At 41.6% G+C, this 27,032-nt stretch overlaps 1 protein-coding gene across 1 annotated transcript in view; it reads right to left on the reverse strand.

Moving 5' to 3' along the window:
* Positions 1-27,032, reverse strand: part of DNAH2 (dynein axonemal heavy chain 2) — a 511,463-nt gene that overhangs the window by 382,809 nt on the left and 101,622 nt on the right. The window contains 9 exon segments of the mRNA XM_033923769.1: positions 4,136-4,282; positions 8,057-8,271; positions 14,281-14,463; positions 19,305-19,434; positions 19,928-20,133; positions 21,333-21,420; positions 21,664-21,821; positions 25,011-25,202; positions 25,898-26,136. Of these exon segments, the coding sequence (XP_033779660.1) occupies positions 4,136-4,282; positions 8,057-8,271; positions 14,281-14,463; positions 19,305-19,434; positions 19,928-20,133; positions 21,333-21,420; positions 21,664-21,821; positions 25,011-25,202; positions 25,898-26,136 (1,558 nt within the window).

Consider the following 27,032-nt stretch of genomic DNA (forward strand, 5'->3'; position numbering starts at 1 on the left):
TCTTGCAGTTCTACTTTGGATGTTCTTCGACAGAAAACAATTCCAACTCTTGGTGCAATCCCTAATCCTAGGTCTCATAGACTACTGCAACATACTATATTTCCCCTGCACAGCAACCATGATAAAACAGCCCTAAGATTGGTCTACTCACTGAAGAAATTCAACCACATCACAGAGGTATACCACGACTCACATTGGCTCCCAATACAAGCGAAAGTACACTTCAAATTTTACTGCCTACTATTTAAAGCAATAAACGGAGACAGCCCAGCTTATTGGAACAATCGACTACTTCAATCAACCTCAATCAGACATAGGAGAACCCACGCACTATTCACACACCATCCAACCAAAAACGTCAAAAGAAAAAAACTGAACGACAACCTCCTAGCCACTTGAGCTGCAACACTCAACCTCCAACTCTACAACCTATTGACCTCGACCACAGACTACAAAACCTTCAAAAAATATATAAAACTCTTCTATTCAAAAACCACATAAAACCGAACTAACTCAATTAGAAATGTCCCAAGCATCACCTGCAACTACTCCATATGTACTTCTAATACCATGACAATTCAAATGTAATCCTTAGCAATTCAAAAAAATGTACAAACTACTCCCTAAATACTTCTAATATCCTGACAATCCATTTGTAATCTGCCTTGAACCGCAAGGTAATGGCAGAATAGAAATCCCTAATGTAATGTAATGTAATGTATTATGAAGGCACAACATCAAAGATCATCAACACAAGACAATTGCAGAGGCACTCGATTATCAATTCACACTTTTACTAAACATTACGGTTTAGACCAGCCATTAAATCTGGATAACAATTTTGGACTTGTAGTTCTTGATAACCTATCTGTTTGATATTTCAGTTATCTGTTCAATAAAAATAGGCAAATGATAATTTCTAAACTGTCTGGTTTTACCCAACCCTTCAATTTGCCTCTTCCTGCACAACATTCGGGTTGCAGTATATGACTTAATGTCCAAGTAATAAAGGACAAACATTTTTTCTGCAACTCTTAGCTAGAGAGTCACCATCTACTGTATGTGGCAGCACATATCCTAGCTGTCTACAGAAAAAGCAAAGTTGCAACATAGACTGTCTTCAGCCATCCTAGCAGCAGAATCTTCCCACATGGTGACAATGCATTTCTTGATATTCTAAAGCTATGGCAACTTTTCATGACTTGGCGCTGTCATGTAATGATGGCACCATCTGTGTTGTTGTAAGATCCTACTATCCATGGAGAACACTCGTTACAGAGATGCAATTTTGTTTTCATCACCAACTGGCTAATTTCAGCTAGACAATCTTAGCTTGTACTAGTTCTAACAGTCAAATACTGATAGGCTAGATTTGAGCACAATTTTGACTAAAAACCTAGTCAGATATGTTCAGCTGAAAATCTGCCTAAAGAAAACCAGATAACTTGGCGGCTTAGTGGCTGTTAGGAGAGTGCTCAAAGAAATCTGATTTTCTTCAGGACAAAATTGTTTTTGGGTTTTTTTTTTTTTTTTTTTTAAATCTTTATTGAGTTTCTAAAGCTAACAAAAATGCAATACAATATCTATACAAATAATAGTAATCATATATGCACTTATAATCAATCAGCATCCATACCACAGTAAAAACCCCTCACCCAACCAACATTTTCATAAGGGAATAGAACCATACAAAAGAAATACCCCCCTCCCGCCCTCCCTCCCCCTGGGTATGTATGTATTATACCAACAGAAATAAAGGAAAAGACAACTATAATGAATCCATAAAAGATGTCAATGGGCCCCAAATTAATTTGAATCTCTTAGTATGCCCCAGCATATCCGCATTCATCTTTTCATACCTTTAACTTAAACATAAATTTGCCCACCAAAAAGTAAAGTTAAGGCGATCCCAGTTCTTCCAATTGCGAGTAACCATTTGTATGGCTATCCAGGACAAAATTGTTAAAAGAGAACTGCAGTTACCTCAGGATATTTGACCATCTCTGGGAAAACCAAACAAAAAGAGGCACTGGAGATGTCAGATCCAACTAAGTGGTCAGAGATCCTTTATTAGCAGTTTGTATCAAGATTAAAAACAAGCTAAAATGCCCAAAGGCAGAGTCCCGACTAGGATCTGAGTTTCGGCAAAAATATCACCTTCCTCAGGGGTCTGGCAACTTTAAGTCATGTTTACCAAGAGATGATCATATATACCGTATTTTCGCGGATATAACGCGCGCGTTATACGTGATTTTACGTACCGCGCATACCCCTCGCGCGTTATATGCCTGAGCGCGGTATACAAAAGTTTTTAAACATAGTTCCCACCCCGCCCGACGCCCGATTCACCCCCCCAGCAGGACCGCTCGCACCCCCACCCCGAACGACCGCTCGCACGCGCTCCCACCCGCACCCGCATCCACGATCGGAGCAAGAGGGAGCCCAAGCCCTCTTGCCCGGCCGACTCCCCGACGTCCGATACATCCCCCCCCCCCCGGCAGGACCACTCGCACCCTCACCCCGAAGGACCGCCGACTCCCCAACAATATCGGGCCAGGAGGGAGCCCAAACCCTCCTGGCCACGGCGACCCCCTAACCCCACCCCGCACTACATTACGGGCAGGAGGGATCCCAGGCCCTCCTGCCCACGACGCAAACCCCCCTCCCTCCAACGACCGCCCCCCCCCCCAAGAACCTCCGACCGCCCCCCCAGCCAACCCGCGACCCCCCTGGCCGACCCCCACGACCCCCCCACCCCCCTTCCCCGTACCTTTGGAAGTTGGCCGGACAGACGGGAGCCAAACCCGCCTGGCCGGCAGGCAGCCAACGAAGAAATGAGGCCGGATTGGCCCATCCGTCCTAAAGCTCCGCCTACTGGTGGGGCCTAAGGCGCGTGGGCCAATCAGAATAGGCCCTGGAGCCTTAGGTCCCACCTGGGGGCGCGGCCTGAGGCACATGGGCCAAACCCGACCATGTGTCTCAGGCCGCGCCCCCAGGTGGGACCTAAGGCTCCAGGGCCTATTCTGATTGGCCCACGCGCCTTAGGCCCCACCAGTAGGCGGAGCTTTAGGACGGATGGGCCAATCCGGCCTCATTCCTTCGTTGGCTGCCTGCCGGACAGGCGGGTTTGGCTCCCGTCTGTCCGGCCAACTTCCAAAGGTACGGGGAAGGGGGGTGGGGGGGTCGTGGGGGTCGGCCAGGGGGGTCGCGGGTCGGCTGGGGGGGAGGGGGGTTTGCGTCGAGGGCAGGAGGGCCTGGGATCCCTCCTGCCCGTAATGTAGTGCGGGGTGGGGTTAGGGGGTCGCCGTGGCCAGGAGGGTTTGGGCTCCCTTCTGGCCCAACTACACAAAGTACGGGGAAGGTGGGTGGGGGTGTCGTGGGGGTCGGCCAGGGGGGTCGCGGGTCGGCTGGGGGACGGGCGGAGGTTCTTGGGGGGGGGGGGCGGGCGTTGGGGGGGGGGGGTTTGCGTCGAGGGCAGGAGGGCCTGGGATCCCTCCTGCCCGTAATGTAGTGCGGGGTGGGGTTAGGGGGTCGCCGTGGCCAGGAGGATTTGGGCTCCCTCCTGGCCCAATATTGTCGGGGAGTCGGCGGTCCTTCGGGGTGGGGGTGCGAGTGGTCCTGCCGAGGGGGGAGAAGAATCGGACGTCGAGGGGGGGCATCAGGCTTTCAGGATGGGGACAGGACTTCAAGGGGGGACAGGCAGATCTTCAAGGGGGACAGGCAGACCTTCAAGGGGGGACAGGACTTCAAGGGGGACAGGCACGGAGAGGCGGGGCAGTGCACCAAAAGTCAGGGCGGGTGAACGGTGAGTCGGGGCAACCAGAGGAGAGTCGGGGCAGTGCACCGAAAGTCAGGGTGAGTCGGGGCAACCAGAGGAGAGTCGGGGAGGGCGAAAGGAGAGTCGGGGTGGCCAGAGGAGAGTCGGGCAGCATGCGCGTTATATGCCTGAGCGCGGTATAGAAAAGTTTTTGTACATATCATCGTGATTTCTGCGCGCTATACCCCTGTGCGCGTTTTACAATGGTGCGCGTTATATCCGCGAAAATACGGTAATCAGTTAAAGTAAATCTATGTTAAAGGAAACATACCTTTCTCCATGAGCAGATAGGAAGATAGGAGACCCCCCCCCCATCACCTGTTATAGTCCCGGACCAGTAGCACTACGTTCTCCCTCAAGATCCGTAGATCCTCCTTCCGTCGGTAGATATCTGTCACAAAGTGTGGGATCTCAAAGAGTAGCCGCTCCCAGTAGGTAATTTCTGCAAACATTTTCAGCAAAGTCCTAGCAAGGAAATTACAAGCAGGAGATGACTGAGAAATACTGTCAGGAAAATTAGAAAAGGAAATATTAGGTATTTTACCTGCTAATTTTTTTTTTCCTCAAGTCTAACCATACTAGTCCAGAACTTGTGGGTTACATCTGTCAACCTGAAGTTGAAGACAGAGACCAATGAGCTATGAGCTCTTCATTACAAAAGGCTCTATGCAGTCCCTGTTCACCAGTATTTCTGGAATAAAGCAAATGTTGACTGACTTAACAAAACCTTGGAAAACTAAAAATTCAGATGAATTCAGCCACATACACAACTTGGGAAATACCCAGAGTCTATCTGGCCCACTACAGTGGCTAAACAAGCTCCCCCCCCCAGCTGAAAAACCTCAGACCTGTTGTAATTATCAATGAGTCCGAATCTTCAAGGGACATTCCTTTGGAAAGGTTCATGGAGTTTAACTACCACTTCATAGAGAATTCAACTCTTGGCAGCCAAATTTCATACTGTAAGATTGAGTCTGAGGAGACCAATGACGCAGAAGAGACAGCTATAGAGGACTCATATGACAAGAGCTTAGAGAACTAGATCCAAGCCCACTGCTAAGGATTCTAGCACTTGCAGGTAATCCCAGTCATGAGGTGCTGCCTGCAGTAAAACTCTCATTTGAGAATGAAGTTTCTGGATACTTAATTTGGGTAAAAACGTTTTTCTACACAAGTATTTAGTAGAGCTCCCAAATATGCAGAACATGAAGAATATGGTCCTTGATATAATGACTCTTGCTGCAACTTCACCCAGATCAACCAATCACCCAGATCAACCAATATAATCTTCTAAAATGTCTGAAGAGCAGTGGGCAAGTTGAAAGGAAGAGTCTGAAACTGAAAATGCCAAACTAGAATGGTGAACTAGAGAAAAACATTGATGAGGCATATGCAAATAGGCTTTTTTTGAGATTGAGAGCAGTAAGAAACTCTCCTGAATACAAGGTCTCCATCCTGAAGTGAGAGATTCAAAGAGCTTTGTTGACTCCCTTCAAATCAAGAATTGAGTGAAATGAACTTTCCTTTTTTTGAACCACAAAATACAGAGTACTCGCCCATACCTTTCTCCTGTGGAGGCATGGGTACAACTACCCCAAGAGAAGTAAATTAATATTTCCTTTTTTAGCCTTTCTAGAGAAAACAACACTGCATCCCACCATCCCAAGGTCTACCTGAAGTTGCAGAATTAAAGTATAAACTGAAGGAGCAGAAGAAACCAGTTTATTCAACTCACCACCTCCAAAGAGACTTTGAAGAAGACAGTTCTGACTGACTTCGTTATCTCAACTTGCAAAGCACTGTCCTGAAGAACTGCAGTGTTTGGTTCAACAGAAAGAACAACATTCTGAAGGAGCATCCATTAAGACTCAAATACTTCTTCACAAAATTAAACAAAAACCTCAATGGCGGATAAGAACAAAAAAATCTAAGGAACTGTACCTTAAAAACAATGCATTGCCATTCCTGGTACTGGAAAATACAAAGGCAGGAGAGAAAATCAACTCAGCAGCTCAGCCATAGTGCTTGCAGCACCAAACAAGGAAGGTGGGAAATGGACAAGGCTGCACTACAGTACCAAAGAACATAAATTGTGGAGCCTAACCAACCAGCTTGTAAAATACATAAATTGCACTGCATAGAAAAATGCAGCTCTAGGCAGCACACATTTTGCCTTCAAGTAATTAGAAACAAAGGTGTCACACTCAATGCAATTATTTGGCAGAGGGGATAAGAAAGAAAAAGAGGCATCAGCCAAGAAAGGAGTTTCCTCCTGAACAAAAATTCTATTCATAGAAATAGGAGCTCACTGTTGAATAATTTTTCTCTGAGCTTCAGTGCAAACTTAAGACCATTTTGGTTTTCTCAATATGAGAGCCAAATCAACCCCAAAGAAAAGACCTGGATTCCTCCAAAGTATTTCCCGAAGAGTGGTAAGGCTAGATAGTTCTCTGACTGCTATGCTCAACTAAGGAACCAGCTCACTGGTCTCCATCTCCATCTTCTGGTTGATGAACATAATCCACAAGTTAAGAACATAAGATTTGCCGCTGCTGGTCAGACCAGTAGTCCATCGTGCCCAGCAGTCCGCTCATGCGACGGCCCTTAGGTCAAAGACCAGTGCCCTATTTGAGTCTAGCCTTACTTGCGTATGTTCTGTTCCAGTAGGAATTTATCTAACCTTTTCTTGAATCTCTGAAGGGTGCTTTCCCCTATAACAGCCTCTGGAAGAGCATTCCAGATTTCTACCACTCTCTGGGTGAAGAAGAACTTCCTTTCGTTTGTATGGAATCTTTTCCCTTTTAACTTTAGCGAATGCCCTCTCGTTTTCTCCTCCTTGGAGAGGGTGAACAATCTCTCTCTATTTCTACTAAGTCAATTCCCTTCAATATCTTGAATGTTTCGATCATGTCCCCTCCCAGTCTCCTCTTCTCAAGTCAGAAGAGGCCCAGTTTCTCTAGCCCCTCATTGTACGGCAACTCCTCCAGTCCCTTAACCATTTTTGTTGCTCTTCTCTGGACCTTTTCGAGCAGTACTATGTCCTTTTTCATGTACAGCGAGCAGTGTTGGACGCAGTACTCCAGGTGGGGGTGCAACATGGCCCAGTACAGCGGCATAGCCTTCTTAATCATTCCTAGTATTCTGTTTGCCCTTTTCACCGCTGCCGCACATTAGGTGGACGGTTTCATTGTCTTGTCTACAAGTACTCCCAAGTCTCTTTCCTGGGTGCTCTCTCCGAGTACAGCACCGGATATCCTGTATTCGTGCATATGATTTTTGTTAACAACATGCATCACCTTGCACTTATCCATGTTGAACTTCATTTGCCATTTCGTGGCCCATTCCTGGAGTGTGTTTATGTCTCGTTATAGGTCTTTGCAATCCTACTCTGAATAGCTTTGTACCGTCCACAATTTCTAGGTCGTTTATAAATATGTTGAAGAGCATGGACTCGAGCACCGAACCCTGCGGTACTCCACTCGTGATGCTTTTCCAGTCCGAGTATTGTCCATTTACTCCCACTCTCTGTTTCCTATCCGTCAACCAGTTTTTAAACCATGTGAGTATTCCATGGCTTGCAAGTTTTTGAAGTAGACGTCCGGTCCCGGGGATTTATCGATTTTAAGGCTATCAATCTGTCTGCATACCTCTTCTAAACTGACCGTTGACCCTGTCAGTTTTCCTTCTTCATTTCCAGTGTATAGCCTGTTGGCTTCTGGTATATTGGATAAATCCTCTTTGGACCAGTTCTGGACTGGTCTGGTTATGACAAAAAGGAATAACAATTACAATATGTGAAGAATTAAAAACAGGTAGAGATACAGTTATTTATACAGGTACTGTTGTGCTCCAAGTTAAAGCTATCATGTTCATGGGAAGTACAATGCTAACTGCTTTTCATCATCCTCACTATCCTCAAGGCTACTAGTATATGTATGCCAGTGATAATTCCTTCCCTTAGGGACTATCAGTAGGAAACAGATTTCTTCCTTTTAGTACAGCCATGCTTTTTCTGCTCAGTAAACTTATAGTCTGATTTCGGTATGGTGTCACTGGAAAAAAAGGTATCTGGTGCAAGGTTTGTTTTTGACATCTGCTTTCCCTTTTGGTCTTGCCTGCTTGCAGACTCCAAAACTGATTAAAAAGAGCAGCATGGTATCTTATAACTTAGCATCCAGGGTGGTTCCCTGCTTGTCTATGCCCCTAGCAAAAGCCCTGTTGATGTCATCCATCACTTACTTGTCAAAGTTGACATCAAGCATGCCAGCTTTTACAGGGTTGCGGGCAATCAGTGGGATGTCCAGTAGCTTCAATGCATCTTTGTCCAATGTCTGTGTCCATTCAGTGAAAAGTTTTCTCACTAGCTCATCCAACACCTGTGCTAATTGCTGGTAGCTCTCCACACTTTCATCTCCTGTACCGATGCGGGGCAGGAAGAATGCAAAAGTCAGACTCTGGGTGGGGTGAGAAGAAAAAAAAAAGAGAGGAACACGCTACTTTATCTTTTACTGTTGATACACAATCCTTAAGTTAACTATTTGGGACTAGCAGGGGAGAACACAGCTGCAAATCTCACAAAACTTGAACAATGAAAGTTTTATTATAAAAGTCTGCAGACCTGACTCTGAGTGTCCTGGTGTACATGTGTGTGCTTTTTCCTGTCCTTATGGCAAAGATACAGAGGGGAATGATAAAAAAAAAAAAGTTGAATCAGTAAAAATAAATAAGATGGTGTATGGAACACACATAGAAATAGGGCCAGTCTTAGTAATGGTGGGCCTTGTGCAGAACAGTTCAGTGGGGCCCCCTACCACACCTATCCATGTTCCCACCTAGCCCCTCCTTAAACCCTCCCCTATCTAGCCTCGCTCCCTGTTGACAGGATTTTTAATTAAAAAAAAAAATTATTTATGAAATTTCAAATAAGGACTAATCATGCAAAATTTGTACAGACAAACCAGTTCATATAAGCAAAACATTATATTGGAAACCTAGAACTAAGCAACAAAAATAACTAGAAATTATTCAGTTCAAGTCCACTACAATTAGGAGTTCCAATTTTCATAACATAGAAGAGAATAAAGGAAAAACATTAACTAAGAAAAGATCCGGGTATGTGTGCTTGAGTTCTTGTTGCAGTGGCATAGTAAGGGGGGGAGGTGGTGCCTGGCTGTGGTGCCTGGCATCACCATGCTGTGTGCCTTCCCCTGCATACCTCCTCCTCTCCGCCCCTACATTCCTTTTGAAATGTTCACTGGCGCAAGCGGCATTTTCCACCTCATGCCGGCCTCGGCTCCTTCTGACATTATGTCCTGGTCCCATGAGCAGGAAGTGACATCAGAAGGGTGCCGAGGCCAGCACAAGCAGGAGGTGGAAGATACCACTCATGCCAATGAACATTTCAAGAGGTACCCAGAGGGTGGAGTGGAGGAGAGAAGACAGTGACCCTGTCCCCCCACTTCCCTTACTACCCCACTGCTTGCATGTTAAATAAGCTTCAATAGATTCAAAATACAACAGTAAGATTGATTTTTGGTTTAACAAGATATGACTGGATCTCTGGTGCTTTTGTTAAGACTTCACTGGTTACCAATTTTTAAAGCTGATTCTTCTGAATATCTAATTCAGTCATTTTCTCAGTTACTTTTCTATTACAGTTCCCTTCTTCAAAGGGTGTATGACTTAAACGACAATTTAATACCATGCTTATTTATGCTGCTATCTCCATCTGGTACGGCCTAGCTAGGTGGGCTTTCAAACAAAAATGAAAACTTTTTTATATGGTAAAAATATGTATATTCCGATATGGCATTTTAGTTTATTTTTGGCTACAGTTGTTGTTATTGATAATATTCTTTGTAAATTCCCCTTATTTGTGTAAGAGTTTCTTTTTGTAAATCAGCTAGAACCATTTTTGGTATTGGTGTGATCAATAAATTATGTATTAGATTAATTAGATTAGATTTGTTCTTTTAAATTCCTCTATTACTGTAACCCCCTAATCTGAAGCGGCAACACCGGCGATCCCCTAGTGGCCAAAAAAGAAATCAAGTGCAGGGGTTCCCAAAATATATTTTCAACAGTCTCTCTCTTTCCACATTATTGATACTGATCCAGTTGATTATTCTGTTGTTTAAAAGCAGACTGAAAACCCACCTTTTTGATATAGCCTTCAATCCTTTGATACTCAATTTTTGGAAGTCGATATGGAGACAGATTAATGCTATACTTGAGTCATCAATTCCATTGACATATGAGGTAGTCATATGTGGGATGATATTACATCTGAAGCCCTCATTGGACAGATATAAATGTTGGCTTTTCCTTATTAATTAATTATTAATTTAATTACCCTTCTCTAAAATCATGTCACTATAAGAGGTTTTTAGATACAATATTACCATTCCAGGCCGCTAAATTGAATGCATGGCTGGGAAAATCTATACTAGAGGCTACTTCTTATTATGACTTTAGAAAATCGCTAAAGACACGCCTGTTTGATATGTTTACATCTTAGTTGTTATAATCTCAGTCAATACTCTGGCATTGGTAAACCATTCATAATACCACAACTATATCTCTCAATGCCGCTCTCTCTTCTTAATAGATTGCTTTAGTCATCAAACTATCAGGGCTTCAGACATGCCATTTGGTCACCACACAATTTTTTGTGTTTGCTTGGTTGCCAAAATTCTTCTCACTGGCTATGGCTTCTTCACTAGCCCCTACTCAATATGTTTCACAATTTTTTGGTTTTTTTAAAGTGCTTCATTATATCTCAAACTTATTAAAGTGCTTAATGTCAATAACTTAACCATTATAAAAACTGGTTAAAACTTAAGAACATAAGAAATGCCTTCACCGGATCAGACCGAGGTCCATCCAGTCCGATGATCCGCATACGCGGCGGCCCATTTAGGTACTCCTTTTTAATGACCCGGATTTGCCGTATCCTTCAATATGATATGCAAGAAGGTGTGCATCCAACTTGCGCTCTCCTCCACAACCTCCTCGGGGAGAGCATTCCAAGCACCCACCACTCGTTGTGTGAAACAGAACTTCCTGACATTTGTCCTGAACCTGCTGCCACTCAGTTTCAGGCTATGACCTCTTGTCCGTGTCACATCTGAAAATGTTAGTAATGCTGTTTCTTGGTCTATTTTATCAAATCCTTTTAATATTTTAAAAGTCTCTATCAAGTCCTCTCTCAGTCGTCTCTTATTATATTCTTTTTCTTGATGATCTTATCTCATTGGGAAAGGGACCTGTCATAAAGGTTAATTTTACACCTATTCCAATTCAAAAATCTACAAACCAAACTATATGGCTAAACTCCAAGATCCGAATAGGCGGGTTTAAGATTGTCTGGAAGTATTGGATAAAAGCAGGTATACGCACGTTAAATGATGTTATATCTAATAGTAAACTGCTTGATTTTTCTCAGTTGCAACGTAAATTTGGTCTTGATAAATCACAAAGTTATAGGTGGTTGCAACTGAAGCAGGAAAATCTTAATGATCAATTTAGTTTAGAATTCTTATGCTTTCAGGTAGACTTCCTGGGACACCAGGCCGCACAGTGGTACAAATTAATATCTGGATATATGAATAAAAAACCAAAAACTGGGCTCAGGGATATTTGGAGCATTGAGATTAAGCATCAAATTACTGCGTCTCAATGGCCACGAATTTGGTCTTGGAGGATGAAATGTACAATGTCTGCATCTATGAGGCAAACGTGGTTTTTCCTGTTGCATAGAGCATTCTGGACCCCTGTTCGTTTACAAAAATTAGATTGCTCTAAGTCTAATAGATGTTGGCATTGTCATCTCGATGTGGGGACTTTAGATCATCTATTGTTTTATTGTCCATTTATTTTGGCATTTTGGAATTCGATTTGGGGCCAAATAAATTCCTTGTTAGAGAATCATGTGGCATTATTGTATGACACAATTTTATTTGGCATATCTATGAGAGCTAAGAGCCAAATATCTTCTAAAAATAATAAACTTTTACTGATTCTGACAGGAGTTGCCATTCAACAAATAACATATAATTGGAAAGATTGGAAAAGACTGAATTATAGTTTTTGGTGGAGTCACATATATAAAATGGAAAGAGCGTTAGCTGTTCAAAAAGGATATTTTAATAAGTTTAAGGATGTTGGGGGGCCATTGATAAATTATTGTAAAGAATAATTATTATTTTTCCCTGACTATATAATTGTAAGATTGGGGAGGGGGGTGGGATTTTGATTTTATATTATTGATTATGAAAAGAATGAATGATTTTATTATATTGTTATTGTTAGAAGGGTGGGTGGGAAGGGGATAAATTTTATTTGGGAAAATTTTGTGATATCTCAAGTGATGTATTAAGTTAATCTGTTATTTCTTTCTGTACACTTGATGTAAATATAAAATGAATAAAGAATTTCAAAAAAGAAACTGGAAAAACTGGGATAGGTTGAGCTACACATTCTGGTGGGAATCTCTATGTTATACCTTTAAAATGGAGCGTTGCATGGCCATACAATGGAGTTTTATGGATGTTTGGGAGCCATTGGATAAATTTTGTAAGGAGGAATAAATGAGTTTTATTTTATAGACATGTAAACATACACATCCGGGGATCAGACGGACTCCACCTGACCAACAGAGGTAAGAACGTCTTCGGACACCGAGTAGCCCGCCTGCTTCGAAGGGCTTTAAACTACGTAAGTTGGGGGAGGGTACTCATTTATATATCGGAGCAGTAAGTAACAATCCTGATGAGGTGAACCAAAACTGCAATTGTGCAACAAATGATTCACAAATATGGATACTTAAAAACAAGCACAATGGAACTTACAGACTTCAACGTACAATTATATAATCCCCACCTTCCCACCTGATATACAAGTAAAATAAAACCTTAATAAAACTATGAGGTATTGATTGTAGTTACAAATGTCATGTAATAATTAATTATAATATATATAATTCAGTGATGTAAGAATGAAAAATTAATAAATAAAATTAAAAAAAAAAAACAACTATTCATGAAATCCCTAAATCAAGTTTCCATTCCATTTCCCCCCCCACCCTTCCCCCCCCCGGATGTGTATGGAGAATGAGATGTACAATGTCAGCGTCTATGAGACAAACTTGGTTTTTTTTGTTACATAGAGCTTTTTGGACCCCAGTTAGATTACAAAGTTAAATAGTTCTTTGTCTAATAGATGCTGGCATTGTAATCTGGATGTAGGGACTTTGGATCATCTTTTGTTTTACTGTTCCCATATCTTAGCCTTTTGGAACTCAATCTGGGATCAAACAAATTGTTTATTGGAAAACCATGTAGCATTATCTTATGATACTGTGATATTTGGAATGTCTATGAGAAAAAAGAGTCAGATATCAGCGTGTAACAACAAACTTTTAATGATTTTGACTGGAGTTGCCATCCAACATATTACTAATAACTGGAAAGATCATAGTAGGCTTAATTTTAATTTTTGGTGGAATTCAGTATGTCATATATATAGAATGGAAAGATCAATAGCGCTACAGAATGGAAATTATAAAAGTTTTATTAAAATATGGGAGCCCTTAACATCTTTCTGTCATGATTAGATGCCATTTTTCTATTAATTATACACCATTTAGTATTGGGTGGGGGAGGGTTTCAAATATATGATCTTATAATGAATAGAGGGATTTGAGGGAGGGTGGGGTGAGGGTTACATTTCTACTTATAAGTTATAATGATAAGATGTTCAAGTGCTCAGACTAATTGTGTTTATTATGAATATTTGTACACTTGATGAAAGTTTTAAAATGAATAAAGAATTAAAAAAAAGAAAATGAGCTTACAGCTCCTATATGGCAGTGTATTTCAATGCAAAGCCCAGGGGTCAATGGTGGTCAACAGAGACCTCTGGGGCACCTGCCCTCCCCCAAAAAAATCGTCTTTCTGTTTTTTGCTTCTCTGCCTCTCTACTTAGGCTCAGGACAGAAAAAAGTAGATGCGGGCTAAGAGCGGCATGCTCCAAGGACAATGCATTTCTCAATAGACAAAAGAGAATGCATTTGTAAATGCTCACAACCTTGAGGATACCACCAATGAAGTTTGAAGGTGATCTGGTAGGGACCAATGTCGTTGACTGACACAGGTTAGTAGTGTCATTGCCCCAAATGGAAAGATATATGGAGGCTTTCCTTCAGTTTATCAGAATCCAAAGTGACCCCAGCTTAAAAATTTAAATGAAGACCATTGCCATATGGGGTTTAAAATGTACCCTTTAAATTTTAACTGCCTGCTATGTTTTTAAGTACTGAAATAAATATCAGCTGAGGAAAACTGCTCACTAAAAAACATTATCTAAGGGAAAAGGGGTTGTCTCCCAAGCACTGATATCAAACGCTGATGTCCTTTTTCCTGCTTTGAAGGGACTTGTTTTAGAAGTCTTTCCACTAAACTTACCTCTATAGGTCTTTCAATGCGACGGCGCATGGCACGCACCCAATGTCCTTGCCCAGCAAAGCAGCATATGTGGTGAGGTAGACGGGGATGCTTCTTGCTCAGCTCCTTATTAACCTGTGCAAGCTCTTCGTTTAGGAGGTTATAGACAGATACTGTTTTCTTATCAAATGTGCGCTTTATGGCCTATGAAAAAAGGACGGAATTACATATTATATTCAGCAAAGAGGAAAGATCCATGTTCAACATCAAAACTGACAGCAAAGAATACCCTGGAGCCTTTCAGAGGTGGTAGGATTTGTATTCCTGGATCTATCTACTAAGCCCTCCTACCCTAATAGTGATCAGTTCTGTGTCCCCATGTCCATCCCTTGAACCATTCAAGTCTTACATCCATTCCCTGTATCTTCCAGTCCTAAAGTTAAAAGGCTCTGTCACTCTGTGCCCATCCCCTTTGTTGTCCAGTCTTAGAAGTGGCAGATTCTGCATCCCTAGGTCCATTCCCTGAGTCATTGGTATAGATTTGATTTTAGGTTTAAATTATTTGGCCTTTCTAAATCCAAGCTTGGGGCTGATTGGAAGTCATCTTGGAAAATGACCTAAGTTTGTACCAAGGCAATGGAAGTTATTCCAGTTGCACCAAGTTCATAAGAAGCATCAGTATCTCAGCATCTCAATGGCCACAAATTTGGTCTTGGAGAATGAGATGTACAATGTCAGCGTCTATGAGACAAACTTGTTTTTTTTTGTTACATAGAGCTTTCTGGACCCCAGTTAGATTACAAAAATTAAATAGTTCCTTGTCCGATAGGTGCTGGCATTGTAAATTGGAGATAGGGACTTTGGATCATCTTTTATTCTACTGTCCCCATATCTTAGCCTTTTGGAACGCAATCTGGGATCAAATAAATTGTTTATTGGAAAACCATGTAGCGTTATCTTATGATACTGTGATATTTGGAATGTATATGAGAAAAAAAGAGTCAGATATCATCGTGTAATAATAAACTTTTAATGATCATGACTGGAGTTGCCATCCAACATATTACTAATAATTGGAAAGATCATAATAGGCTGAATTTTAATTTTTGATGGAATTCATTATGTCACATATATAAAATGGAAAGATCAATAGCGATACAAAATGGAAATTATAATAATTTTATTAAAATTTGGGAGCCATTAACGTCTTTTTGTCATGATTAAATGCCATTTTTCTATTAGTCATACACCATATAGTATTGGGAGGGGGGAGGGATACAAATATAGGTTTCTTATTATGAATGAAGGGCTTTGAGGGAGGGTGGGGAGAGGGTTACATTTGTTTAGATTGTACATTTGTTTAGATTGTAATGATAAGATATACAAGTGCTCTGATTAATTGTGTTTATTATGATTGTTGTACACTTGATGAAAGTTTTAAAAATGAATAAAGGTCTGACCCAGCAGAAGCATTGCTTATGTTCTTATGATGTTAGGCTGAGAGATACCAAGCTGTCAGGTGCAACGCTGCAAGATTGGGATGCAGAAGAGATCCGTGATTCTGCGTTAGAAGAGACAGGAAAATTCGAAGAGCTATTGGTTCCTTCACACTGAGTTGAAATAGAAGGGAAAACCATGGTTGTCTGGGCCACTGAGGAAGTATAAGGATCATGGTGGCCGATTCCTGCTTGAGCTTGACAAGCGTTTTGAGAATAAGAAGAATTGGAGGAAAAGCATAGAGAAATTTGCAAGTCCAATCCAGTAGAAAAGCATCCGCTTCCAGACAGTGAGGAGAGTACACCACACACTGGATCTGACACGCTGTTCCAGGCCAAGGCACTGTAAACACCAACTATGTGGGTCAGTGATAGAAATTTGCCATTGGCACCTGCAACACTTTTTAAAACCAGTTAACGGCTGGGACATCGAAGGAAAAACTGCCTCAGCCAAATTGAATTCAATGGCTGAGGAAAGAAGAGAGGCCTCGACGGGTGAAGCCCACGAGGAAAAAACAATGTTAATTATTTTATTTATTTATTTATTATTTTTATATACGTAAATAAAACATGTATATGAGTATAAAAATACATATCTCATACAAGGAAACTGCTCACATGAAATGGGGCTGAACAAATGACCTGTAAGAAAGGAGCCATTGATAACATATTGTAATGATTAGACACCTTTTATATTAAAAATATAATTATAAGAATGGGAAAAGGGGGATATATTGCTATATTATTGGTTTAATCAATATTTTGAATATTTTACATGAATGAAATGTTTGATTTACAATATTTGTGGAAAGGGAGGGTGGGAGGGGGCTTAATATATGTATTGAAAATAATAATAGGAAAGAATTTCAAGTGATGTTTATGATTCAACTATTGTAATATTATACACTTGATGTAAGATGAAAAAATGAATAAAGAATTGGAAAAAAAAAAGAACACAATATTATATCATTTAAATCATATAAATATCTCTTGTATTTCTTTTAACATCTTCTTAAAAACACATTTATACCCTCCCCTCCCCCCTTCCCATAAATATTTTAATCAAAAATTTCATATCAATATTATCTATTGATAAACCTTAACATAACTTTATACCCTCTCCCTTCCCCTATGTGTAAGTGTACTTTCAATGAATAATGGTGTCTAATCATTGCAATAATTTGTTAATGGCCTCCAAATCTTTTTAAAATTATTATAACTTCCTTTTTGTAAGGCAATTACTCTTTCCATTTTGTAAATGTGGCATAACAAATTCCACCAGAAGGTATAACTTAGTCTACTGTAATTTTTCCAATTACTGGTAATATGTTGTATGAATCCACCTTCAACTGAACAAACAGCTGTTGAAAATATGGAGCCATGGGGTAAAGCTTGGCCAAAGCCTTAGCCACTTGCAGGGATCTCTCTGGACACTTCTAGTGGTCAGTGACTAGCTTTGTGAAGTCAGGATGCGAGGGAAATAATGTGGTCAGAGTCACTAAGCCACTCATAATTGAGTACTGCGATGTGGATGTTGGTGGAAATTCCAGCTGCAATTCATGCGGTGAATTAGCTATTAAGCCTAGAAACGCTGATGACTTGAAACAGCCACTGCACCCTGGGGTCTTCCCCCTGGTCCAAGGCCACCACTGATTCTTGTCCACTGGTCTCATGCAGAGAACCAGACTCTGCTAGAGAAACTGCATCCTGGGACAATAAGAGCATGGAATTGGACTCTCTGGTCCAGCTCTAGGTCCTCATCTGCATGTGGTGCAGGCTCAGGACCCTGGGACCCAGCAGTTTAAATAAGCATTCCACATTAGGTTCACAAAATCCTGAGTGAAGTCTTGCACAGGGGGGTCTCGATGACCCTGGGAGGGTCTCCTTGAAGGTACTCCTAGGCCCTGCAGCATTCACACATCTGCACTTTATTTTTATTTTTATTTTTATTTTTTTTTAATATTTTATTTATAAATTTTTCATTCTTACAATAATTTAATTGTACATAAAGCTTAAATTAATACATGAAAAATTATGATTCTAAATAATTCATCTTATCATATAAAATATAACCCTCCCCTTTTTTCATTTCTTATTTCCACATAATATACATTCCCCTCCCCACGCTAATATAACTATTACTAATGTGCTATGAAATCTGATCATTGGAATAGCGGGTCAATGGTTCCCAAATTTTCTTAAAATTATGAATATTTCCCTGTTGTAATGCTATTGTTTTTTCCATTTTGTATATATGACAGACTGAATTCCACCAAAATGTATAGTTTAATTTGGAATAATCCTTCCAATTTTGAGTTATTTGTTGCATGGCGACCCCTGTCAATATTAATAATAGTTTGTTATTGTTTGCTGAAATCGGACTCTGAGTTCTCATTGCTGTACCAAATAGTATAGTATCATATGAGAGTCCTACAGGATTTTCTAATAATTCATTAATTTGGGGCCAAATTAATTTCCAAAATGCATTTACACAGGGACAATAAAAAATTAAGTGATCTAACGTCCCAACTTCTACTCTACAATGCCAGCATCTATTAGATCTAGTACTATCTATTTTTTGTAAACGCGTAGGGGTCCATAAAACTCTATGTAACAAAAACATCTGCACTTTAACAAATCTCCTTTGGAGGGCTCCCGCTTCTCCCTTGCGTGCTCCGCAGCTCCTCAGCCGACAATCCAGAACAAACCTGGCAAGATACACGGGGAGAAAGGCCTGAAGGGTCCCATCCCTATCGATTTTAAGCAAAACTGAGGATTTGAGCAGTGTTGAAGTAAGGGTGAGCAGTGAGGGGTTTTGAGGAGGGAGGCCCTACCTCTGGCTTTTAAAACTTTCAAAAATCACTTTTTCAAATGCCCCGATTTTCCCTATAGACTATAATAGCCTTATTCACTGTGCCATGTGCTACCTGCCTGCCTCAGCTCAGAAGAGCAGCTGAAACACATGGAGAAGAAACTCTGCTTCACAGGTTCACTCTACAAACTTGATCTTTGGGCTGCCAGTCGGACCAATGTCGGACTGAGCCTCAACCCCCAGGAACTCTCTCACCGTGACAGGGGGAGGACTATGCAGCCGGACAGCATTTAATTCCAGCCAAGCCAGGAAGGAGCCAAACACCCTGCACTTGAGCTCCTGATAAACTAGGGATGCAAACAGCTAATCAGGGAACGGTCCACTGCATGAGTCTGTGTCTTTTCCCAGGCAGAGATCCTAACAAGAGGAAACCTCTTGACACCAAGCCTCAAACTTAAAATGACAGGAAAAAAAATGAAAATAATAAAACCACAGAGCAGATCAGAAACACATCTGAGCAACTTGCTTTCAGAAGAAAATCTGAGGGGACAGGAGCAAGCCTATTGGGAAGGAGGCAGAGCTGAAAGATGAGTGATATAATTCTGCAAGCAACTTGCGGGTTCAAATGCATAACCCTAGCATTCAGGACTACTAGACACATTGCCCTAGAAAATGCGCATAAATGTTAAATATGTAAAGAATTTAAAAAGAAAGCAAGAAAACAAAGGAGACTGCACCTCTCTTGTTGCCAGGTGTTGAAAAACATCCAAGAGCTCCACACCCTGCTCCATGTCCTCAACAGTCTCAAATGCAGATGTGATCAGATTCTGCATCATCACTTCCAGGTCCTTAACACCAGCTCGGAACCTGAGGATACAAATATACAAGACCTCAGGGAATTACATTTATACTTCTCAAATGTCCCAGAAAGACCACACTCTGTCTAACTTTAATACTGATTAGCTCTGAGCTACAAATGAAAAATGGTCTTTTTATGTTTTCAAGCTAAACCATGAACCATGAAATTTACAGTCTCTTCAACATGGAAATGACATGACATGTCAAGAGACAAAACACAAAATCCACAGGAAAGAAACAGCAAAAATAGGCACAGTGGCAACAGGAGATCAGCCTGGCATCAGGAGCAAAGGATCCCAGTACTGGGGAGTGCAATAAAATGTGATGAGAGTAAAGGAAGATGAGTGAGTCTCCAGCTTTGCTTTGTGTATCAGGCTCAGCCTAACAAGAGAAAAGCTGGGTTAATCTTCTAATCTAGTTGGTCTGGAGTCACCCAGCCAAGAAAGTCCAGTGACGAAGATGCCAGTATCGTGCGACACCAGAGAAAATGGGCACCATTTACCTGTTATAGTCATCATGCCATGATGTGTTCTTCACATCTAGGATGCTTTTTTTCACAACCTTAAGGATCTGTAAATTTTTATGAAAGGTCTCCTCTATCTCCAGGAGATTCTGTGTGATCTGAGGTCCACGATGTCCAAGAAAGCATGGCAGTTGGGTCTTTTTACCATCCTCCCACCGTCCAAAGTGTTCCTGGCACTCGCACACCTGTGGGAATTCACAAATAATAGGCCTTCCCTTTTTTATCCTCAGGTAGTCTGCCTTTAAAGATTCCTTTCACTGAGACACTAATCTAATCTAATCCTTAGGTTTGTATACCGCATCATCTCCACGTTCGTAGAGCTCGACGCGGTTTACAGTAGGAGAAATAGGAAGGAACTACAACAGAGGGTTAGAGGTAGAAGTGTGAAGAAAATTTACAGGACTTGGGATGCCAAGATATAAGAGTTTCCTTGATTCCTAAGTTGGAGGGAGACTTACATTTTTTGAGAAAAGCCAGGTTTTCAGATGTTTGCGGAAAACTTGGAGAGAGCTCAAGTTCCGAAGAGGGGAGGTAAGGTTGTTCCAGAGCTCAGTGATTTTGAAGTGGAGGGAGGTCCCTAGCTTTCCTGTGTGAGAAATGCCTTTTAGAAGGCCTATAAGAGACCCTGCCAAACACAAAGTCTTTTGCAAAATACCTACAAGTGCAAAAGTAAGTATAGCAAGTGTGGCCATTTTACAAATATGCATGTTTGTTGTTTTTATTAAGCATGTAATTCTGTACCCTGTTCTGGACATTAACAAAAGGATGAGCTAAATAAATAAATTAAAATAAAATAACCATGTGGAAAAAAATGAGTGGCATGAATATGGCTGCTTCCTTATGTAGTTGGCCCATTTTATAAACCTGCCCATCTCAGTGCCATCAACCGAGGCCAGATTTTGGATTTGACGTCAGAGGAGAGGTGGGACCGCGGTGGAGGAAACAGCACCGAAGCAGCAAAGATCACTGGCATCGCGATCTTGCTGCAGGCTGCTTTTCTAGGTAAATGGTGCGGGGAGGCCGAGGAGGGGGGGGAAATCCAGATGCCAGACAGGAGACCGGATGTCGGGGGGGGGGGAACTGGACGCCGGGGACGGACCGGACCGGGAGCACCCCCTCAGGGCTTGCACCCAGGGCAGACCGCCCCTCCCCCTGCTCCCCCCCTTGGTACGCCACTGAGCAGAAGATGCAGGCATCGGTGGATGGAAGTGTGCTACCGATTTCCCCATTGTTTACACAGTCCGAAAAGATTTTAGTGGAGGGCATCTACAGCTGACGGGACTAGGGACCACTACTAGCCAAGGTATTTTTATTGCTGAGGGTGGGAGAAAATGTGTAGGCCCACCCCAGAAATTCATCTTTACTAAGTTCACACACATCCTACCTCAAGGAGGTCTCTACAGCGCTGTATAAAAGCATCCGCCTGAGCAAAGATACTGGTTTCATCAAGGATCCAATCATTTTGAGAAAACCTGCCAATGCAAAGAACTGTTAATAACATTAACAAGTATTATTAGTTCTGTATTGTTTTAAACAAAAAGATTGTAAATAAAAAGAATATTGTCAGTGTACATAGTGCCAGTTTTTGAGAGATTTTCATTCAGAATTGAGTTCAAAGTCTGGTGAAAACCGCACAGTGAGCTGGAGGCAACAGATAAAAGAATGATATTTTTAGAGTAAAGCAAGTTGCCAGCATTCCAGTTAACAGGTCCCACCTTTGATGCATACGTGCTGCCCTTATATACTGATCCTTCCATGCCTCGCAGCATGCGATGCAATCACACAGGATCTGCCGACTAGACAGGATGTAACCATCAAAAATCCTGTCCAGAGATATCTCCCGGCAACACAGACGGATCAACTCATTGCTTATCTGCAAACAGCAGAGACAGAACACCTTAAAAATGCTCAGGATTACTATGAATTCTCAGCGAGACAATAAAACAGTAAGAATTCATTTCCATATGCAGCAAAGTTGCTTACCTGTAGCAAGGTTCTCCATACTCAGCATCATAAATCATACAAGTGGATGACGTCATCCACGGTTCATAGTCAATTGCGCGCAAGACAACAGGCAAGGGAACCATACTGATAACGTGGTGACGTGATCACGTGTTAATGTGCTGAACCTGCGCGTGCCCTTCGTTCGTCACGCGCCATTTTGAGGCGCGCTGAATTGTCGTTGCGCTGAGTTATCCTTGCGCTCAATTGTCTCACGCGCTGAGTTATCCTTGCGCTCAATTGTCCCACGCGCTATTATCTTTGCACTGATTTGTCTTCGCGCTGTTGTCTTGTGCGCATTTGACCTGTCACCATCATCCACAGAGCACAAAACAACCTTGAGGGGGCAATATTCAGAAGGATAGGATATACACATATCTTTTGCATATATCTTATGTGTATATTCAGCTTATTTGGTTAGAACTACTCTTTCAGCATTCAGATTTATACACATAAGTTATAGCTATTCAGATAACGCCTAGCACTGCCCTGCAGGCCTCTAATCCTGCTAGATTTTATGGAGAAACTTTTATAAGTGTTCTTGAATGCAAAGCCTGGGGGCCAATGACAGCCCCTGGAGACCCATCATCATTCTGGTTTTTTCATTGCTACTCTCTGCCTTTTTTCCCAAGCTTGTGACATAAAAGAAGAGGTGGATGGGGAAAGGGCAGCATGCTTGAAGAACAAGACATTTCTCAATAGAAGAAAGTGTGTCTGGGGGTGTGTTTGTTGCTGCTCTGGGTGTGCTTGGTGTGCATGGCTTTTAGAGTAGGGCTGGGGGGATGTTTATTCTGTTGTTTTCGGGCGCAAGTAAAAATGGGTGGAGTTTGCACGGACTTCGGGTGGCACTTTTTCACTTATGTCCTGTCCCTGGATTCTTCCCGGCCTCCTGCTATTTTTTTTTTTTTTTTGGAAAGTTGTGACTATACCAGTTGTTTTTATATCTAGTGTGGTATCTGATTGTGTGCTCTGGCGTTGCTGTCGCCTGATTGTTTGTGTTGCTTCACTGTTAATAAACATATGTTTAAAAAAAAAAAAAAAAAAAAATAAGAACAAAGAAATAAAACACTAATAATAATAAAAGCAAACGAGCTGAAAAGGCTAAGAAAATTCAAGTTGACTTGATATACCGCGTTTCATTTCCAAAGCGGTTTACATCATTACAATTTAAAAAATTAAAAACAGTAATATTGTGGGCGATTACAAACACAAATACATAGAAAGACGAATCCCATAGACAACTACACCAGGTACAAGAGGGAAAAAGAAAGGGTTACATTGTTATAAAATAAAAAGGTGGTGGGGAAGGAAAGAACAAAAGGACACCCTATAAGGTTTAAGTTAAGCTTAAAGTCTATGACTCGTACACTTCTTTATAGAGAAAGGTTTTGAGCTTTGATTTAAACTTGGAAAAATTGGATTCTTGTCTTAAGAGTAAGAGGCAGAGCATTCCATAATCCATAATGTTAATGGGAAGGCAACTTGTATGGACAGTCCAAGCACAACTTCTTCACTCCATGCTGGCTGTTTTGGACAAGCTCCTTATTCCTCACACCACTTCTAGAACACTTAGGGCTCCTTTCACAAAGGTGCGCTAGGGCCTTAACGCGCGGAATAGAGCACGCTAGCCGCTACCGCCTCCTTTTAAGCAGGCAGTAATAACTTTGCTGGTGCGCGCTCTATAGCACACGGTAATTTTGTGCATGCGCTAAAACCGCTAGCGCACCTTAGTAAAAGGAGCCCTTAGATCTACATATCAGCATCTTTTTGCAATTCCCGCCTTGAAGGCAATTAATACAAGGTGAAGCGAAATATTTTCAGTTACAGCCCCTCAGCAATGAAATTATTTACCTATTCATCTTCAGCAAGAAACAGTATTAGAACGATTCAAAAGTTCACTAAAAAGCTTGCAGATAATCGTTGGGTAGGGTAGGGGAGGGGGAGGGGTATTGATCTGTTTGTATCTTGTGAGAATATTAAGTGATGCTTTAAAGCAGAGGTGTCCAACCTGCGGCCTCGTGAAGCATTTTGTGTGGCCCCGGTCGAGGGTGATGCAGTGTTTTCCTCTGCTGCCCCCGGGTGTTTACCGTCTTGCCGGCCCCCTCCTCTCTCTTGCTGCAGCGTTTGCGCGTTTGTGAGGCCCCAGAAACATTATTTTTGGCCAATGTGGCCCAGGGAAGCCAAAAGGTTGGACCCCCCCTGCTTTAAAGTGTAAAATGTTTTTATCATGTATTGCACTTATTAAAAGTTTTAAAAATGAATCAAGATTTTTTAAAAAGCTTCCTTTTCACTGACGCTTTCGGAAATTAGTTTAGCCCTGAACAACAGATATATACTGTTCCTTTATAACTACAATGCAGTGACCTTCAAGAATAAGCATTTCTAGCTACCAGCGACCCTATCCCTTAATGTTTTTTTCTCTTACTTGTATGTACATCACTTTAAATTTATTATAAAACCGTTTTATTAAATTTTAAATAAAGTTTCAAGTTTCAAGTTTATTTCACTTTTGATGAATCGCCTATTTCACATTTCTAGGCGATGTACATAATATAATAAAGAAACTATAACATAATAACAATAAATTTCAATGATAACAAACATGAAAGATGGGAAAGAGGGTAAAGTTACAATTTAGGGTATATAAAAAAAAAAAAAAAAAAGAAAATAGGGAAGAACAGAAGGTAGGGTAAAAGTTTACCAAGGCACATTTCATAAAACTTGGAACTGCAAGCCGACGTCAGGTGGGAAGGCGTGTGCGCGGTGTAGGCAGTCTCAAAGCTTTTTAAGAAGTTTAAAGCGACAGTGCACTTTTAGTACTGTCCATAACAGGCTCCGTGGATGAAGTCACCTACATGTGAGTATATATGCTGCCTGCTTGTCCAAGGATAACTAACACTTTTATAGAAAAACAATACTACAATAAAATTATCATCATCATCAGTAAAACAACAAAATGAGAGAAGACCACTGAATTTCGTTCAATAAATCAACCAAAAAAAAAAATTAAAAAAAAAATCACATGCAATCCTTCTGATTAGAGACACAGAACTTGGCTCACCTTACGGAAGAGGGCTGTAAGCCTTTCCCTAGTGTTGTAATATGGAGAGTTGGCCCAGATGATACGAACCAGACTCAATATGTGGGGCAGTTTGCTAGCAATCTCCTTAGCTTTTAGGGTAGCTAGTTCCTCAAAGGGGCCTTTCAGGATGGACAAGAAGGTGAGGTTGGACTGAGCCTGGATGGACCCATCCTAACAGCAAATAAAAAGCAAGACATGAGCACTCTACTGGAGATCGCATGATATAGTCAGTAGAACACAGAAACACTGCCACAGCAAAACAAAGGGGTCCTTTTAGACTATAATGGACACGTTTAGCACATGCTAATATTTAGCGTGCGCTAAAACAGCTAGCGCGCCTTATTAAAAGGACCACAAAGTGATTTACTGTCTTCTGCAGGCAAATATTCTGTAATGGCTTATCATCAGGCCTTGCTCTAAGGCATGGGTGTCAAAGTCCCTCTTCGAGGATCGCAATCCAGTCGGGTTTTCAGGATTTCCCCAATGAATATGCATTGAAAGCAGTGCATGGGGAAATCCTGAAAACGTTCTATGACATCAGAATGCAGCTGTAAAGAGCTTTAGCCTATAGGAAGAGGAGATGCAAATGTTAAGAGCCTTAGCCAATAGGGAGAGGAGGAGAAAGTGAATGCTGCAGATGGGCCATTTGGCCTTTATCTACCATCTATGTTTCTACATCCTTTATATCAGGGGTCTCAAAGTCCCTCCTTGAGGGCCGCAATCCAGTCGGGTTTTCAGGATTTCCCCAATGAATATGCAGGAGATCTATTTGCATGCACTGCTTTCATGGTATGCTAAATGCCACATGCACTGATTGCAGCATGTGAGTAGCCGTGCCTCCTTTAACAAGTTTCTGCTTCCTCTACCTGTATCTGATTTGATAACTTTTTGAAGGGTGCAACATAAGAAGACTTGGAGAGCTGCAGTAGGGACTCAATACGCTTCACTCCTTCCTTGTCCAGCTGCTTGCTGATCCCTGACAAGTCACTGCAGCGATCCCTCCAGAACTCAATCTCCTCCAAGGGTCCAGAGCTCTCTCCCGTCTCCACAGTTTCCTGTGCACTGAGAACCTCTTTAATCTGCCGTGTCCAGTGCACCATAGCAGCTAAAGCAAAGAACAAAAGCATTCCCGTCAGATCCCATTGGGGAGAGATTTGTCACAATTGCACAGAATCGAGCGCTTTAACCAATCAGACAGCTGAGAAAACCGTTTATTTTGGGCTTCACATATCTGCCTTCTAAGATTAGCCAGGAGCCCTCCCATCTATCTGTATACTTTGCCTCTACTGATACCTTGTCAATTTCCATTCGGACTATTCCACTTAAGTTTCACTATTGTACAAATTTGTATGCATTTCTCTCACTTTTCTTTTTGTGCTATTATATTATAATCTAGACTAGAGTATCATCCAGTTTTAGAAAAGCAGTGAGACCCCCTCTAGATCTCAGCCCATGTGATATACACACAAATCTTGTAGATTAAAAGCTCAGGAACGTTCCCATAAGACATATATACTTACTATATAATGAATACTGCAGCCTTCTATTACTGATAGAGGATGTGCCCCTTACTCTGGAATTTTTTCTAATCGAAACCCCTTTAATCTAGCTAAGTCAGGGATAGTTTTGTTCAAATAGAAAAAAGCAAATGAATAAACTAAGTCCCTATCTGAGCCCTCCTCCTCATAAAGACTGGATCTAATTACTCCTACCTAGATGCAGTGGTGTACCAATTTGAGTGGGGGTGGTAGGGCGAGTGCAGTAGAAATTTGCAGAGCACCAGGCAGGTCAAACAGCTGCTTATCTTTTGAACTGTGAACCATGTAAGCAAGAGAGGCATTGGCAACAGGAACAGCAGGTTAGCAAAGTACTAGGCTCACTAAACCATAGCTTCACTCTTCTGCTGCCAGCTGGGATTGGGCTGCTTAAAGGGAGAGGAGGGGGCTAGAGGTGTACATAGGGTTAACCATATTTGTGAAGTCAGAAAAGATGACACATGAT

This window comes from Geotrypetes seraphini, chromosome 16 (genome assembly GCF_902459505.1).
Source record: "Geotrypetes seraphini chromosome 16, aGeoSer1.1, whole genome shotgun sequence".
Lineage (NCBI taxonomy): Eukaryota > Metazoa > Chordata > Amphibia > Gymnophiona > Dermophiidae > Geotrypetes > Geotrypetes seraphini.